The following is a 19,891-nucleotide window of genomic DNA, read 5'->3' as shown; positions in this document are numbered from 1 at the left end:
CTGGAGGCCCTAAGTGTGCATGTGAGCAGTGAACGTTCTCTCCCTGAAGAGGAGTGGAGGGCTGTAATTGGAGACATCTACCAATGCAAGCTCTGTAACTACAACACGCAGCTCAAAGCCAACTTCCAGCTTCACTGCAAGACTGACAAACACATGCAAAAATATCAACTGGTGGCTCACATTAAAGAAGGAGGCAAAACTAACGAGTGGAGGCTGAAGTGCATTGCCATTGGCAACCCAGTTCACCTAAAATGTAATGCCTGTGACTACTACACCAACAGTGTGGATAAATTGCGCTTACATACCACCAATCACAGACACGAGGCAGCCCTGAAACTTTACAAGGTAAGCACCCACCAGCAATTTAAGTTGGCTTAAAATAGGAAGCGGCAGTTAACTCTTGAAATGTTAGCAGAACGGTGTTTTTTTGAGTGATGTGCAAATTAGAGGCTTATTGAACATACTCTTAATAAAGCAACAAAAATCAGACTACTGAGCTAGAAGTGCCTGCACCTGGAAAGAGTTATACCTTATAGCTCATTTAGCTTTCCCTTTATTTGAACCTTTATATATATATCACTGTCAGCACAGTCCTATATGTTTACTCAGGTGCAAGTCCCATTGAGTTAGATGGAGTTTAGTCCCAAGTTAATGGGCATATAAACTTAAATTTATATTTCTTGTGTTGCAAATGGCTAAATGAGTTTATCTTCTAAATTCTATAATAGCCTTTGTTAGCTAACTGTTAACTATGAATTCTTTTGTGTATTTTATGTGATACTTGCATATCTTGTATAGGAAAGGAAATGGCTCCTAGCATTGAGGATGTTTAAATGACCCCAACCCAAAATGTGCCACCTCAATTTTTATAGTAAAAACACACACTTGTACCACAGTATTACTATGAATATTCAGAAGCAAACTCTTGCTATCTCTTTGCCTACTTTTGCTTTTCATTAGTCAATAATCATTTTTTACTAACATGAAAGGGTGTGGTGCAGATAAATATTAGCGTAATGGCAAATACACTTTTTTTCTGGCCTGGGGAAAAACTATACTATGTGCGGGAGTGGCAAATATTTATTACCGATCATGCCATGACTTTTTCCAAACCCCAATTACTGGATTTTATTTTGTTTTGTTTACTGGATTGTCCTGTTGGACTTGGTTTATGTATAAAGTGTTGTACATTTATTTATGGCTTTCAGATATCAAGCACTATTTTGCTTGAGGTTTTTTTCCACAAGGATGTTACAATTTGTCAGTGTATTTTAAATATAGTGAGAAAGTCTACGTGGTAAGTGTAACATACATACACTAGAGCTTGCCTTTAACTTCATTATGAATAATCATGAATTTTCTAAAATGCTGTTATAAAATTTGCACACATATAAATAAATAAGTAAATAAATCAGCAGTTCTATAGGCAAAAAATTATTAAGCTAATGAATGTTCTATAGTTCGTTGTGTATAAACCACTTTGTTGAAACAAATGGCAGACAGCAAATGAAGGGGATGTAAATACTACAGATTTAAATCCATATCTGCTTTATAATGTAGATGTATCTACTTCTGTGTTTGGATCCCAAATGCAAGTCTGTCCATACAGGACACTGATAACCAAACTCAAATGCATTCACATATCTTTCTTAGTACCTAAAAGGAATGAATTAGTATTTAAAGGCAGAGGGTTGTATACAATTAACTGCTAATCAGACTAGACCTATTGAAATCAATATACCTAGGTAGTCATGCCCATTGATTTCACTGGGTCTGCTGTAAGTAGGAATTGGTTGACAACAACCCCGAGCAAGGAAGCTGAGGAAAAACCTTTCAAGGTGAGCAAATTGTGCTTGTGGTTGTGAACAAACTGCCCTCCCCACTTTATGGCAGACTTTTCTGACCATACTTGGCTTTCAGCGTTTCCCTTTCAGACCTTGGGATATTAGCCTAAGCTGACCTTCACATGCTTGACCTGATTCATCCACGATTAAATTCATCTCCTTGCTGGCAGATTGCTAAAAGTGTTATCTACTACCACTTTAAGGTGGAATAAAAGTCTAAATTTGAATTTTGCACAGGAAAAATATATATCACTATATGCAACATGAATTGATCAAAACATTCTAGACACTTACCCACCAAAGCAGAGCTTTATAGACCTTACAGGCCTTTACAAATCTCCAAAACAAACACCTGGTGTAAGATGTTATGTACACTGCTGCTTTAAGCTGTTTTCCTCCAGCTTATCTCACTTTTAGTATTGGAGCTGAGTTGGGGGGCAGGAAGAATTGTGTAAAGCAGTAATGTACAGTACAGGCTGGGGGCAGGGGCTCAGCTTATTTTCCATGCAAATGTTTTTCTCCTTCTGTAAAGTGTAGACCCCCCTCCACTTTTGTATGTATCTATCATTTGTATATCAACAGCACACATAGTATTTAAATAGTTGAGTAAGGTGTTTCCATTTACTTTATCCTGTTTAGAAGCCCAGGAAAAGACAGCGATCTATGCAAAGGACATGCTCTTGCAGCAGTTCTAAGCAGACCATTTTGTAGCTTTAAGAAACTATAGAATCCCACAATATGGTTATCTTCTTGCTATGCTACCCTCTCATGAGATTTAATTACAATACCAGTACTCTTGAGAAGACAGAGAAAATAGAACATGCTGGGCCATGCTGCAACAAAAAGTTGCAGTCTGATTTGTACCTGTTGAGAGTTCCAGTCAGCTAGCTATGCCCCATTTCACTGTTTCATCTCCTTTCCTTCCTCCCCATTTTCTGTTTTATCTCCAAATGTCAGCCAGCATTCTGTGCCAACTGAACATGGCCAGCTTACATTGGGATTGGCAGTCCCTGTGCCACCCCCCCCCAGTTGGGGGTTTCACCCCTCAAAGTTATTTTGTACTTTTGCAAATCTTGGGATTCCCCCAAGACTGCAAATACTTCCCTCTTGTCCATGGATGGTGCTGTTTTGGCTACATAGGGATCCACCATTGGAGAATAGTCTATTAAAGGGTGTGAGAGCAATGCCTGGAGTAGGTTTGGAGGAAGAGGCTATTCCACTTTGTTGAAAGGAGCTTGGCTTACACTTAACTGGTAAGGAGGAGGAAAGTGTTCACCCTCTAAGGTTCAATAAAAATAAATGACAAATATACCAAATGGCACAGGCCTGGCTTAGGAAATGTGGTATCACAGGCACCAGTCAGTCATTCTTAGAGTTGCCAAATCACAATTACAAAGCTTTGCTAATTCTGTTAAATATTCCACGTCAGTGGAATGAGCATGCTGTGTTTTGTGTTTCCTGCCTCATTTCTTCATTCATGCCTCCATTCACTCTCCTTTTCTGCCTGCTGTAAAAAGTAGGCTCCAGTTTTCTCTTCAGCTTACTGGGCCAGTTCAGTGAACAAAGAGAAAAATGGAGGAAAGGAGAAATAGCCAGATGGCTGTGTACTTTTTGGCTTCCTCAGAATGTTTTGAATGCACATGAAGTATCTCTGGGTTAAAATCTAGCCAGTACCCATGATGCTGTAGTCCAGAGAGCATTAATGGCCACAGCAGAAAAGCTTTGGGGGAATCCCATTTTTTTCATTCACAAAATATTGGATGATATCACTGTTAGTCATACTCTGAGTAGACCCATTGAAATCAATGTACTGAAGTACATTAATTTTAATGGGTTTATTCTGAGTATGTCTTGGTTGGCTATCATCCACTGTGACTTTTAATAAGAGGAAAATGCAACATAAATGCCTTCTTGAGGCAAAATGTCTGGACTCCTTGCAACAGCTGCAGTGTTAATAACTTCAGTGCTTTGGAAAAAGATGTTGCATGCATCACAACAGCAGTACTAAAATTGTTTGTTTGTGTATAAGCCCTCTTGTAAGATGTGAAAGCTACTAATGTATTAAAACCGCAGCCCCTGCCCACTGAATTCATGAAGCAATTTGTGTAATTAGTTGCCTAATGTGACAAAGCAATGCTGCTTTATGAGAACAATTAACTTACAATCCTAGGAACACTTAATTGGAAGTAGGTTTGCATTGCAATCAGTGAGGCTTACTTCAACTTAATACATTGAGGTTTAGGGTGATATACATATTTGGGTGCTAGCAAAATTATTTTGCAATTATGAGAACAAATAATAAAATTGGACTGCTTCAGTTATTTGTGGTTTAATGGCAAGTATAAGTTTTATTGAGCATTTATTTGCTTGTTCCTCTTACATAGTCATTTAAATGTTAAGGACACCTGACAGCAGCAGTTAGGTGAGGTTAAATGTATAAAATACATTTTGCTTTTTGCTTTATTGACAAACTATTGATTCATACACTATTCATGTTATGATTGTCAGCTCAATTTGAATAGATCACTTCACCTCCCATTCTCAAACAACAGGAAAGTTGCATGACCTATTTCCAGTTTAAGAAGGTTAAAGGTTAGCTCAAAAGCATCATCTGCCTAACTGCTTAGTTTTAAACTGATCAATTTAATGAAAATCTGTTTTACAGATGGTGTTTTAATGTCTTTGGCAGGATTTGGGCAGCTTTAACATTAGATGTACGCTAGTAAACATTATTTTTTATTTGACCAGAGCAACACCTTTTCTTTTATGTTTTATAGTAGAAAACATGTGGGATATGGTATTTTGGCAGAAGACCCAAAGCAAAAAGTGTTGATGATCTTTCCATATGGATTCCACAACAGAATATATTTATGTCTGTTGCTCAAACAAAGCTATATTCATGGCTAAGCAGACTGTTTTCCTCTGAATCCTTAAAAAGTATTTCAGTCAGGATTGTATTTGGAAAATGTGTGCTTCCCATTTGCATACGATTGGAACACCAGCATTTAAAACAATAATCAAGACTGTTCCTTATGTATATGTAAGTATGCACTTTGTGTTTATAGCCGAGGTGACCAAACTGTGGTTTGTAACCTAAATGTAGTTCCTGGCAGTTCAAATGTAAGGAGCTGCACTTACTCGACCACATAGTACAAAAATGCAAATAGTTGTGAAAGGCCTTATATGTACTGCAAAGCTGTGTGACTTCCATGTGGCATTATCCACTTGCACAAAAGCAGGAATGAATTCTGTCCACGTATTCCCTGCGGACAACTTCAAATTTCAGCCAAATGTCATATATAGCTTTTTAATAGTTTTTGAGCAGCATTTTATTTGTTTGTTTGTTTGTAAATAGTGAATATTTAGGGAAACCATAAGGTGGGGGAATGGGGTGAGTTGAGTCCTCCAACTTTAGCCATGAACACCATTGTGCCAATACAAAACTGTATTTGTCTTTTTGACTTGTGAGTATAACGTGGTTTTATTACAGAATGTAGTATAGTTCTTCAGCTCAGAGAATTTGGTTCCTATATACCCTTTGGAAATATATGGTAAAATCCACTGCAGTAGTTTTCTTATTAAATAACATGATGCAGTGGATGCGTCCACTATGAGAAAGGGTGAGTGTGTGATTTTCTCTGATTCCCACTTCCTCATGTAACCCCTCTGCTACTGTCAGTGCTGTTCTGGAACAGATTTGGAGGGAAGACATAGTGGCTGAAACAGGAAGGGGGAATCAATGAAAATTTCCTCCTCTTCACCTACTCATCTCAGTCAATGCCTCTATTGGATAATGTGTAGGGAAACTTAACATTCTCATATTCTCAAACTTATTGCACAAATTTTTCTATGGTGTAGAAGAATATGCAATCTGTGCATCAGAAATAATTGCAGTGACTTAAGGTGTTCACTGAGTATGTTTTAAAACATGTGTACGTAGTACACAGTACCACAAATACATCAGGCAACAGACCAAAATAACAACATGTATCTGAAGGAAGATCCTCGAAACTGCTTTTGTGTACATTGTATCAAGTACAACTTATATGTAAAGTGGTAGTTTAGGGTGTGCTAAATTCATTTCCTATGCTACCTTTAAACTAGAGAACTAGCTGTCTATATGCCATATACTGCAGATATACTCTCTCCATTGAGACTTATGCAGAGATCGGGGGGGGGGGGCATTGCAATGAACACTATTTGCATAACAGCAGGGCTTGGCGGAGTCCATATTTTTATAACTGGATCCCTTTTCAGTGACATTAATTTGGTACTTCCTTGCCATCATTTTAGAATCTGATTTTAAATATTTGGTTCACTTTTTTAGTTAAATGCAGAATAACTTTTTGCATAAGAATTCTAAAGCAAGATTCCCTTGGGTGTTGCTGACTCTGATATGTTTATTTAAAGAAAAAGTTCACTTCGGTCCTTTATTTTGTCAACAAATGACTGCTACCAGCCTTTAAAATAGCCCAGTGAAACTAAATTATCACGAATATATAAGATTGCATTCAGAAAGGCTAGAAGAACAAATGGAGCATTGACTATATTTTATAGGATAGATTTATAGCCTGTCCTTGGGTCACTTAGGGCCAAGAATTTTCACGGTCAGCTGGTTGGGCCTGCTGGCGAGCATCCTCAGCAGGAAATGTAAATACCATATAGCACCTGCTCTTCAGCTGGGCGGCTAGCACTCTTCTGCTTTTGGAAGGGAAGTATCTACCACCTCAAGTCTGGTCCAAAGTAGAAAGCTTAATTATACTGGTCTTGCTCTGCATCTGTCATCAGTGAAGCAGAATAGTCTGTCTGGATTCTCTAATGCTGTTTGCATATTCGGATTTTAAATCAGCCAGAGATATTGAATGCATTGCTTGTGTCTCCTTGTTTATGAATGAGACAACTGGGATTTAGGTAACTTCAAGAGTACTATTTCCCCAATGAACATTGCTAGTGTTTTCCTCATTATTCTTGTTATGGATGAAGGCATCAGTGTTAAAAATTAAAAATTGTATTTGGGAGAGTAGGTATGAAATAACAAAGGAAGGGGGAGAGAGAAATCCATCTACAACACAAGCTACATTTGTTTGCTATATTTTGTTTAGCATGCAATGATGATACTTTGATCAGTGTAGAATTAACAGAGTTCCATAATTTAAATTTCAATAGTCTTCTCCTAAGTTTCCAATTTAAAATCAAATATCCCAGATATGTGCCATTCCAATTATTGAACTGTCATTGTCCCAATATGACAGTAAAAGAGGTTGTGAGATTGTGCTGTGCTTATTTGCATAAAAGTCATTGTGCAAAAAGAAATTGGAATGTTTCGGTACATTCGAGAATCAAAACATGGTTTCCTTAATCTTACTATAGTCATTTGTTTAGATAAAGAAAGCTGTTTGGAGAGATAAATAAAATTTATTATTTTCTTGCTCTTAAACATAGTTGTCACTGAAAAATATTTCATTTTTTAAATAGTTGTTTAACATTTGTGGTCATTTCATTCAGGGTTGAAATATCTGAAATTAAATTCCCATGGCTGTTTACGTGTGTCAAGTAATTTGAATTATGCTATTATATTAACATGTATAATGATAAGGGAAGTGTTAAGAAACCATTTTTGTATCAGCATATTAAAATATAAATATACTTCATGTCTACATAAATGCATGTGTGTGCTAATGAACAAATGGTGGGGTAATAATTTTAAAGGGTTCCTTTTTTGCTTCTAGTTTAGTGGGAATAACAACTTGTAAATAACCCACACTTTATAATTCTGTTTAAACATCATATATTTTTAGTCAGGCCTTTCTGTCATGTTGAGGATATATACCGTGCTATGACAATCAGTTTTAAAATATTTATTTTCAGTACCTTAAAAATAAATCTGCAGTTTCCCCTCAAAATATGATCTAAAAAATTGAATCAAAATACAGGTTTTTATGCAAATGAAAAAATGTATTTGATATCACATTTAGAGCTATGCTCTAAAAGCTAGGTAAGAACCTATGGTTTGGTAGTTGGATCCAGCCCTTCACTGTGTTGCATCTCATTCCCTGAACTTTGAATGTGTGGACTGGGATGGCAAACAGCCAACTGAATATGCTTTCACCTTCAAATACTGGAATCAGATGTCTCGCACCCAGCCAATCAGCAGCTTCATAGCTCTACCTTATCATGTAGGAGGCTGCCCAGCAAGGGGAAGCCTCCTGCCTGAGGGGGGACAACTTTAAAAGCATGGTTCAGGCATGCTCAGAGGTAAATCATAGGCTGGGTTGAAAACCAGCAAGCCCAATCTGCATCTTCACAGCTCTCATACGGTACTGGGCAGCCTTCCACCCGATGAGGGATGCCTTTGGAAATGTGGTTGACTGTCAGCTGGCCTGATGCAGACCTTCAGAGGCAAAAGTGCAGTTGTCAACTGGCCTGGCCTGGTCCACATTGTCAAATCCTTTTGAGGCACAATAGGTGTTTTTTACTTGCACGTGACTACTACTTAATGTTCTCTGTGGGTACCACCCCTGCCCTAAAATATTTTAGCTTAGTTCTCCCTTGCACTCTATGTTCCTCACACAGCCACTAATGCACTAAGCCACAGTATCCACTGATTTCCATCTCTCTATTTGAATGGCTTGCCATTTGGACCGTCTGCCAGAACTACAGAATAAGGAGACTGTTGCCCCTTTTAGCTGTTATCTCGTGGTGCCCTACAATGTTTCCTGTGTTTCCCAGGGAGGTGCTTTATCTGGGAATCCTCGCCCTCTATGGGAGTAAATGGAATACCTTTTCTGATATGTGAGAGGACTATTGAGTAAAAATTATGACACTTTTTCACGTCAAATTGTAAGGCTAAGTGGTGTTTATCAAAATGTGCAGGAATGCTATCCTGACTATATCTACATAGATCAGTGTACATATGCACTATTACATTCACAATAAATATCGTACACAGATTTCTACATTTTCTGAATTGTACGTACATATAGCTACATAGTACTATTTTCATGAGAATCTCTAACAAGATAACTTGGACTTTTCCAGAGGAAAAAAGAGGAAATAAATCCTTTCCCAGTTGACAAAGGTCAGAGCAAGATGTGATCAAATTATTAGAACCATGGTAAAGCTGCATGGGCTAAATGAAAATGTGGATTTGGTCTGAAACCTTAAAGTTCCTCATTATGTGTTCAGTTTGTAGGTTATGTATTTTGGACAGGGAGATGCCTCTTTGTAATAAAAAGGAATAGCATTCCCAAGTTTGCTTGCTTTGTGTAAACTTCCACTGAATTATGCATGTATTGCAGACAGTGATGCTTTGCTGGATCAACTGTTAATGACACAGTTATTGCGAACGTTATTCTTAATCAAAGAATGTACTGCAAATATATAAGCAGCCTTCTTTCTTAATGTCAGAACTGGAGGTTGTAAGTTACTTTTTGTTTTCCTTTTCCTTCTTCTGTCTCTTGGGAATGGCACATCACATAGTGAAATAGTGTTTGTTTGACCTCCCCTTCCCAAATACAGGGGCACGTTTATATTAACAGTAAAGTTCACAGAACTTCTCCTAGTGGAGTACCAAAAACAAGCATGTCATGGAAATGACCCTCTTGGTCTCCAGAGAAATGGAGTTAACCCTCATGTGCTGTATAGTCTTCAGATATAGTCTTCATCTAACATGGTCCCAGAGGAAACTGCAAGTGTTTGTGGGAGCAAAGGTATTACTATAAACTTTAGTTTTTAAAAGCAGAGGATGTTGAAATAAATGGAAATGGATATAAAGTCAAGCAAATCCACAAGAGCAAATCATAACAACAGCAAAAACCAAATTGAAGAAACAGTTTAAATTGAGTGTATTGTTCCTCCCTCTAATCAATTTTCTCTTGAGTTACGTGAGAAAACTAAACTATTTATAGCTTCTACTGTTTGACCCAGCTTCAGTGTATTGCTTCATACTGAAAGAACTTTGCTTGCTCTTGAAATGTTGACCAGTTACGTAGTTGCCCTCTTAATCCCAGGCACTAGTCACTGCCTTCTCAAATGTATCCAGACTCACCAAAGGGTGAACAGCTTCCCTAAATGGATAATATACCTAACATATTCCAACATGTCTCTTTGATTTAAATGTCAGAACCAGCTGAGTGAAATACCTTTTCTACGTTAAAAGTTAAGAACTGTGGTATACCTAGTAGACATACTAAGGCCATATCCTCAAACCATTTTTGTCTAAACTACTGCAACTGATATTAACGTTAATAGTGGTCCCTCCATTATTATTATTATTTTTAAAAAAATGAATTTAAGACTAAAAAGTTCCTGTTCAACTATGGGAAGAGGTAAAGGAACAGAGATAAAAGAGTTCATCAGATTTAATAAAAAAAAGTTACTGAAGAATGAGCTCATTGTTGTTGACAGTGAATGCAGGCTGTCCCATGGTAAAACTTCAGTAGTCAGCACTGCTGCAGAGGCACTATAAAGAAAATACAGGAAAATCTTCCATACTATGTATTACTCACCAAGCCTAAGCTGAAATATTGTATTCAGTGTGTGCAACCGCACTTTAAGAGGTATGGAAAGGGGAATATTTTCTTAGATTTTGCTGATTTCCTCTAAAAAATTAAACTAAGAATTGTTGTATTTTCACATATATTTCATGAAACTATATCATATTGTATAAAATATTAAAAAATTCTGCTTTGCACAACTGATGGTATATTTCTAATGTGGCACACAGTAGTGGACAAGTTACCCAAAGCTGAATTAGATAAACATCATAGGAATGGTTCAGTTGTAATTTTACAGTAAGGGATTCCCTTCACCTCTAGAATTCTGTGCTTTCATAGTACGCATATAGAATGATAACATCCTCTTTCAGCTTTAGTTTCAACTGAGCTTTAGAAACGAAAGCAAGAGAAAAGCTGCAGTCTCTCTCTCTCTCTCTCTCTCTCTTTCTCTCTCTCTCTCTCTCTGTGTGTACGGTATAAGTGCCAATTTTCAAAACACAGTCAATCCCCTCATCTGTGACATGGTGGTCTACTTTTTTCTTTTCTTTTAATGTCATGAGAGAGAAAAAATTGCATACAAATGTGTGGGGAGACAGTTGCTTCTTGTCAATTCTAGGTTTAGAAATGTAAGGGTGTCTGAGACTTTTTATATTTATGTTGCTTACTTTTTTATAAAGTTCCCTTTCTTGTCCTATTCACATAACATCTTTGCATGGGCAGGGGAGCGGGTGGCACAAAACCACTGTACCTCTTGGGCTTGCTGATCGAAAGGTTGGCGGTTCGAATCTGCGCAATGGGGTGAGCTCCTATTGCTCTGTCCCAGCTTCTGCCAGTTCAAAAGCACACCAGTGCAAGTAGATAAATAGGTACTGCTGCAGCGGGAAGGTAAACGATGTTTCTGTGTGCTTTTGTATGGGAAAACTGGTCAACTTGACTCCAGCATCCTTTGTCTAATACTAGGATTGCTGCAAAACGGGAGGCAAGAAAACCATTTGCTTTAATATACATATTGTTGTTACATGTGGAGAAAAGAGCTTCCCTTTTCCACCTAAAATAATGCACAGACATTCTTCAGGGGCTATTTCATAAAGAACATCCTTCTTTTTAAATTTTTACCTTCCACCATATTGCCCGTTTATTTAGTTTTCTTGTGGCTCTATAAAGCTCCTTTTGTAGTTACAACTAACCTAACTTATTTTATGTCATCTACAATCTTTGACACCTCATTGGCCATTGCCTTTTCAGATCATTAATAAATACATTAAGCAAGACTTCTCTTACTATGGAACATTTGGGCAACCCATTCTGATTTTTTTTCCATGTTGTACATGGACCATTAATTCCTAATTTGTTTTGTAACTCTTTGTATCATGTCACCAGTTCAGTTTTCATCCCACAAGTTCACAGTTTCTTAATAGCTTTTTCTGAAGGACATTATCAGAGTTTTTAAAAATGCCTAAACTAACTGCCAGATTAATTTTTGGATTCTTAGGTTAACACTAAAATATTTATAGACTAAAGATACCAGAATTTTCTCAAGGAAAATGGTTATATGCATTGTGACATGCAAGGAATCTTGATGTTGATGTTGATGTTAGAAGTGCATACATTTTTATTTAATCTTAATGCATTCCTGACACTGTCCAGTGTAATGACTTGTTTTCTCAAATTTGTGACTAGTTCACCATTACTACATAATGGAGTAGTACTATTGGTAACCTCAGAAGTTAGGATATTAGGATGCCACCCCCGTTAGCAAAAATAAAAGAGAGGAGGAGAAAAAGGCACCTTTGTCAGCCACCATTACACTTTGCACCTCTCCTATATTCAGAACAGAAGGCAGTGCAAGATACATAGTCCAAGCATCCAATGAAATGTGGTCATGTTTACGGGACGTGTTTAATGTAGGAGAGGGCTGACATAGTGCAAACAGGTTCTGTATGGGGGTGGCAAATAGTCTCTCCTGCATTTATTTATTAAAAAATAAATTTATTTATTTGGTTTTTCAAATTAAAACTTTACAGTCACATTTCCAACATATAACATAAAAACAAGATTCCAAGGAATCTCCTGCACTTCCCTCCTCCCCTTATTGTTAATCATTTCCTCCTGCATCTTTTATAATAATCCAAACCTTTTATCTCTCCATTGTATTCAAAATTCACCATTAAACTACAAGTGATATTGCAATCCTACTAATGATTTTAACTGTTTACAATGGTCTTTAAGATAAGTTATAAAGTTCCTTATTAAAATTTTGGTCTTCCTGATTTCTGATTCTTCCAGACATTTTAGACATTTTGGCATAATCCATCAACTTGATCTGCCATTCTTCTCTGGTATTTTGAATTTTTAAGCAGAGACATTTTGGGCGCGCCATAGGAGGGGTGTGCCACGTTTGAGAACCTGGTGTGGTCTTAACGGTGAGCCATTTTTGAGTACAAAAAACCCTTCATCATTCTTGGCATTTTACCTCTTTTAATGCCCAAGTAACTAATACTATTATTATTACCACCAGAGCTTTATTCTGTGTGGCTTAAGACAGAAAAAAAAATATATCCCCATCCTGTCTCTTTATTCTCACAACAATATATGATATAGGTTAGGCTGACAGTCTTAAATAACTCTTTTAATGTTACATAGACTTTGGATACAATGTAGGACTGAGAAATTAGGAGGATTTATAGTACAGTATGCAGCTGAAAAGGTTAACTAAAGAACCCACGGAGGGGAGGAAGGAAGTCTAGAGATTCGGAAGAATCCTCTTTAATTTTTATTATTTGTGATTTTTTGTGAATGAATTTGTAAAATCAAATAAAAATCATTCCCACCCCCCAAAAGGCTGACAGATAGTGACTGTCCCAAGCATTCAGTGAGTTTGGTGACCAAATTGGGAATTTGAACCCAGGTTTTTCAGTCCAACACACTGATCACTACACAGCAGTAATGTCAAAAGGGAAGACTTACATGGTGTTCTTCTGATACGTGAGTGAAAGAAACTCATCCTTTTGCTTAATAACAGTGAGTATATGCCAGTCAGTGATGTGGTCCAGGGCATTTCTCATTAGAGCGGTGTCGCTTGTCTGTGATCATTAGCCAGTACACAGAATTCTTGTGGCTTAACAACTATTATTTCTTGGGAGTTTCAAAGGGTTTTCAAAATTCTAGAATGTTCTATTAATTGGATGACTTTTCAGAATGCAGGTTGTAATTGCAGAGTTTGGCTTTTAGTTTATTTTTAGTATTTCCGCTGATTTCTGGTGCACTCTGTGGGATACATAGGAAGCAAAGCATTAAAGAGACCTCCTGTAAGAAAGGATGTACAAGTGTCCACAAGTTGGAAAGCTGTAATTTGGGTGTCCTTTTTTCATTAGAGAAATCATGTACCCCTTTGATGAAAGGGTATTTTTAGAGGTGTTTGTATGTTCTTCAGTCATTATTTCTTACTTCAAATATATTTTAGCTTCAGAGTTCAAATTGGGTTGTTCCACTGTCCAGCGATAGTGTTTTATGTTCTATGGTTCACCCAAGGCAATCCCCTTATTTCTGATGCTATTGGTTAAAAGTTGATTACCAAAAAGGGTCAAAATGACAGAAAACCAGGAGATACTTTTTTTTGAGCTTTTGGTAATTTGGAAAGCAAGACCATACCATTATCCCAGAAGAAACTTCCTTAAAGCTCCTGCAATGGTCCTCAGAGCACACATCCCTCAATGTCTTAACAACAGTGTTTTTCATGGGATTCGAAACGGCACAGTTTTACAAGATTTGTTTAGAAAGCACCCCCCCCCTTTATTAAGAGCAAGTTTATGCAGAAAGTTCATAGTGCGGATAGAAACCAACAAACAGAAAACATACTGTGGTTAACAAAAATCAAACATTTATTTGCTAGTCCAATGATTTATTTTGTTTGATTTGGAATTCTGACTGATAACCTTTAAACTTTTGAAGATGCTAGCTAGCTCTGAAGCGGGACAAAGGAACTTGAGTTAGATGTGTGTGTGCTTATGAGGGCAGAGAGAGAGAGAGAGAGAGAGAATGTTCCCCTCTCTTCTACAGCATGTAGCATGTTGTGGTGACTTCTGCATTTGTGCACTATTTTTTTGTTGTAATAATCAAGCCCCACCCAATCCACATTTGTCTGCAGATGTGGGTTTCCTCCTTTCAGAAGCTTTTGCTATATACTACATAGTCATCAATTGTTTCATCTCATCTAGCCATTTGTTTGGCCCAATTATCACTTTTTTGTTGCTGCGTGATAGCTACCAAACAGTGCTCCAGCAGGTCAGGATCAATGCTACATCAGCAATGTGAGCTACACAATTTGGGAACACCACACAGAAAATTCCACTGCCAGGACACCTTCTGTGCCTTCTAAGAGTTACTAACATGAAAAATCCCCCCAAACCAATGTTTTCTGGATTACTGCTGAATTGCGGATACCTATTCTGCTGAAATAATTTTTCAGTGGTAGTTGCACCACACTAGTAACATGGCAAGTCCTCTTCCTCTTCCTCTTTCTGTTTATTTGTTTTCCTGTGACATAGTTGAAACACTCACGTGCTTCATGTCTGCATGGATTGATCCATTTATGATGAAGCATTATAGTTCTCTTCACTAACTTTGTATGAATAGTCAGCTGTCTTCCGTCATTTTGTGTGCACTTGTTTTCAAATGTTGTTGAGTAATTTCTAAATATGCACAGTTATGTATTGAAAGTACAAGAAGGGCTGTAGTTAATGAAGAGGGGTGTTGCATACAAAAGGTCTCATGTTCAGTCCCTGGAATCTCCACATTCAGCTGGGGAAGAATTCAGTCTGAAACCCTTGAGAGTCACTGCCAGAGTAAACTGTGCTGAGCTATATGGATCAATGGTCTGATATAAGACAGTTTCCTGTGTTCCCATTGCTTCAGGGTTGTGCTCTTAAGGTAGCTTCATCATAAGGAGACGGTAAAATCACAAGTCAGTTTTGCCACCAGGCCCTAAAGAAACAATCCTATATTCTCAACCTACTAATTATAGCAAGGAAAGTATTTCAGAAATGTTTTCAGGTAATTCTTTTAACTGCACAGATATTATTTTTCATATCCTGCACATACAAAGCTGAGCTCTGTTAATGCCAAGGCAGAGAAAAGTTATGACTAATACATTTCAGAAATTGCCAGCATTTTTCTTATAATAGCTTTTCCGTTCTCCGAACGTTATGGTTTTGAAGCCTGACGTCTTGGGACTTTTCAAGGCTAAAATGCAACTGCCTCATGTTCCATCGGAGTGTTAGATGTCTCTCATTTCCATTGCAGCAAAGCACCCATTTAAATCTCTGCTAAGATACCAGACAGGGGTCTTAATTCTAATTCTTTAATTGGAGTGGGTCCATCCTTGGCATTGATCCAGTTCTGAATACAAAGTTCTGTATTTGTGTTGTATTATTATGGACAAGGAGTGGGATTTCTTTCATATTGTTTCTTTATAACAAATTAAATTTCTCATCATTAAAAAAAACAAAGGTAGCGTTGTTAGTCCGTAAAAAAAAGCTCACAAGATGAAGAACTCAAAAGCTTGCCACTATTTTGTCAAATTGTTATTGGTCCTAATAAAGATATTGCTGTGGATTTTGGTATTTTTTTGTAATTGAAAGTATTTCCGTTTTTTAATGTTTTGGGATCCTTAAGGAATTTCGGTAGCAACTCCCCTATTTCTTCCTTCTCTGGTCCTCTGAATATGAAAGTTAAGATGTGATCTATGTGATGAATGTTGTTATTTATATTGTACCATCAATGCTTAAGGCAACTTACAAATTAAAAGAAGATGGACTTTTGCTCCAAGGACCTTTCAGCTTCAAAACTGAGAGAAAGTGGAGGAATGTAGAGGGTGGGGGTAAAACAGACATCACATTATGCCAGACCTTGACTTAGCTTCATGCCATACTGTGCTAGAAAGCCTGGGTTTGTGAAAGTTTCTCTCCAGGAGCCAACGCTCTCATGTAGCAGTGGTAAGCCATACACTGGCTTCTTGCTAGGAGCAAACCAGGCTATACCTTTAACTTTTTATGTATCCCACTTTGAAATTAATGGATGGAACAATTATTTCAAAATCAGTCAATCAATCAATCAATCAATCAGTCAATCTCCATTCATACTCATCTATGGACTTCCCTATTCTGCCACCCCTTCTCTCTCTCTCCTTGACACCATTTTCTCAATTTCCTATTTATTATCAGTTCATTCCCATTTTCATGCAGTAGTAACACACAGAAACTCGCAAACACACACACACTCATACATGGATGTAGGCTCCATCCCAGATTTATGTTTAAATTTCATAGATCTACAGACTGAATAGATCTTCTATTCAGAAACTTCACCATCAGATCCCACGCAGGGGCCCAGTGTTCATCGTACTCGCTCTTTCTTGCCCCATAAAAGCCTTTTCCTCTTGTTCCTCCAGCCTTTTTTCTTTTTGCCCCTCCTCCATGGCCCTTGCAAGTCCTTATCTTTTCCTACTGCTATTTTCCTGCTGGACACTAGAATCCAACAAGGAATAAAAATGATCTGCTTGTTTGCTGTGGGATTGTTTATCTTCTGTGCTGGGTGGATGGAAACTCTTGCTTTCCAGAAACTAGCAGGAAGGAGGAGAGCCTTCCGCCAGATGGGGACCCTATGAGAGCCAGATCTACACCATGGTTGGCAATTCCCCACCTCTGGCTTAATGTAGTTTTGTTGCCTCTATGTTTTATTGCTTGCATGAGCAATGTTGCATTCTTATTATTATATTTTATTATTGTATCCTTCCCTGGCGTTTATTTAGATGCAGTGAGGTTTAGAATTTTTTAAAAAATTAAAATGAATAAATAAATAAATAACCTTGTACAATAAAGAATAGCTTGGTTTTGTTGCAGTTGGGAGCGAACTATGTAATTCCTTCACCAGTTCAGCATTCACCAGTTGTCAGTGATTTAGCCAGTTCAAATGTAACCTTAATGCCAAGGTTCTTGACTAAAAGATGAAAGATGTATCTGTGAGACGGTTTGTGTGCGTGTGTGCACGTCTGCCCATTTCTTCTACTGAGAAATTAAAATGCTGGCTAGATAAAGCATGAAGTATGGGAAAACACGCATGTGTTTATAAATTACATGTTATTAAATCCATGATTCACACGGACATTTTTTTACATTTTATTTTAGAGAAGCCACAGAGACTCAATACAGGGCTTATTTCCCAGGCCAAATAGCAGTTTCAAGAGGCTATTTTTGTGGGACAGTATATGGGGGAAATGTAAACTCCACCCCACCCCATTGTCCCAGTCTGGATTGATCCCTCTCTGTGTTTTTTTCTTTTCAAAAAGATGCAAGTGCAAACCACACATCCAATGGAGTATGTAGTTTAGCCTAAACCCCTCATTATGTCCTTTTTATTGTAGAGAGAGAATAAAACTACAAGAATAAGCAAGCAAAAATACTGTTGTGCATATTTTGGTGTGTTTGGAGAAGCTGAAAATGAAAGAATTGCATTCCAGTCAGTTTATAAGGTTTCTGTCTATAAATCTGTTTTTTTCCTTTTCCTTTTTTTTTTTTTTTTTTTTTGCAAACGAAGAAATATATTGGCAGCTCCAGTCATAAAACTCTCACATAATGTCTAGTTTGACCCCTTGTCTCCCGTTCAGAAGGGAATGCTTTTTCAAAGAAAGGACCATCTATCAATTTCCAGGTACAATTTAAAAGCAAGGTGGGAAGAAAGAATTAAAATGTAAGACCAGATGTGCCAACTATAGTTTTCACAGTTCTGCTCAGATATTTTGCTTGAAACTTCTAGGCAACAATGGCAAACATTCACTTTATTTATTTACCAAAAATGTATATACCACTCAGCATATAAATAAATACCAGAACAGTGTTTGAATACTTAATAGGCATTATATCAAACAGGCACCATCTATGACTGACATGCAGTACTTTCTGTATAATTGCAATGCTTTTCTAGTTCCTCAAATACTACATTTTCCCTTAGCGGTCCAATATTATGAACCATATGTGATCTTCTTCCTGTATAAAGGTCATGCTAGCTGGATAGGTTGGCCTGTTTGTCTGTGTGCATGAGCTGTGAAGTCTATTAAAAATGACAGGTATAGGAAGGAGGGGGTGGGGTAGGGTGTTAACCTTAGGACCACCAAACGGGACTTTTCACTGCTGGGAACAAAGGCCAGCAGGAGCTTTTGCCTTTTTCAGCACTCCCGGGAGTTTAACTAACTACACAGAAGATGACGCACAGCTGAACAAAATGCTTTTCACAACTAATAAAAAATTGAAGATATTCATTGCACACACACACACACACACACACACACACTGTATATGCATGTGCGTAAAATTTGTTTACTATTAATCAAGCTCCAGCATTGTCTGTTATCTAAATTCTAATGAACAAACCAGGCATTCTTTTGTAATTGAATAATGTTAAATTGTTGAGGTAACTAAATAATCCAGTCTTGTTTGTTTGTTTGTTTGGGTTGTGGTTTTTTTTTAAAAAAAGTGGAATTAAGAAATTTATGGATTGTATTTAACGAAGTCATACCCATAGTAGACCCATCAATAGATTTAATAATTATGTACATTGATTCCGGGGGCCCAATCTGAATAAGATATACTACAACAACATGAAAGTTGTGTAGCTTGGATGCTTTTTAGCCTAGCTTTGCAGGTTTTAGTATCTGTGTGTATTGTATTAGTGCATGCTTTTATTTCAGCTTTAGGATATTTAATATTTTTATTTATCTTTATTTATAAAAATATTTATACACCACTATTCATTTTTTTAAAAAAAGGAGTACTTTACCACAGTACATAAAACCAGACATATGTGTTTGTTTGTTTGTTTGTATGTATGATTTGCTTACTGTTACAGAAAGATGCATTCTTAAATTGCTAGCATAAGCCTGACAGAATAGAAAAGTTTTCAGCAATCATTTAAAAGTTGAAACAGATAATTTGGTTAGGTAAAAATTCAAAAGAAACAGCTATTTGTTTCTTAATTGATTTTCTATGTTAGTTGTTCATTGAATAGATAAGTAGTGCCTCTGATATTTGATTACAGAGCAAGGCACCCATTTAACCTTCTGTTCTTTCCTGGCTGGGATTTCAAATACAATACAATGTACCTCCCTTAGGCTCAGTAGGATTAGAATGCTAGCAGTAATCCCTGATGCTATGAAATAGACCTGATAGAACTTCAACTTACTTGTTTAGGATTATGCTCATGAATTTCTGCTCATCTAGATGCATTAACCCTTTGGGGGCATGTGATGAGTAAAATAATAATAATAATGCATACATACATACATACATACATACATACATACACTGAAGGCCCTTAATGAGTTTTAAGGACATCATTCTTATTTTACAGGCTCAAATGTAAAATTCATGCTGAGTTGTAAATGGATTTTGTAGTACAAATCCTTTTAGCTTTGTTCCACTTACTCCTAGTGTTAGACATCTTGTGTAGTATACCAGTAGCTTTAAATAGCTGGTCTTCATTTGTGCATTGACTTTTTCA

General features: G+C 37.1%; 1 protein-coding gene across 8 annotated transcripts in view; it reads left to right on the top strand.

Annotated features, from left to right (window-relative positions):
- Positions 1 to 19,891, top strand: part of ZFHX4 (zinc finger homeobox 4) — a 180,790-nt gene that overhangs the window by 30,666 nt on the left and 130,233 nt on the right. For all 8 annotated transcript variants that reach the window (XM_081013241.1, XM_081013243.1, XM_081013242.1 and 5 more), the window contains exon 3: positions 1 to 345. This exon is cut by the window's left edge. In XM_081013241.1, coding sequence (XP_080869367.1) covers positions 1 to 345 — 345 coding nt within the window. The remainder of the gene's footprint in view (positions 346 to 19,891) is intronic.

The sequence above is a fragment of the Podarcis pityusensis genome (assembly GCF_964106645.2).
Source record: "Podarcis pityusensis genome assembly, chromosome: 7".
Lineage (NCBI taxonomy): Eukaryota > Metazoa > Chordata > Lepidosauria > Squamata > Lacertidae > Podarcis > Podarcis pityusensis.
The sequence above is the reverse complement of the archived record's forward strand: the minus strand, read 5'-3'. Positions and strand labels throughout refer to the sequence as shown.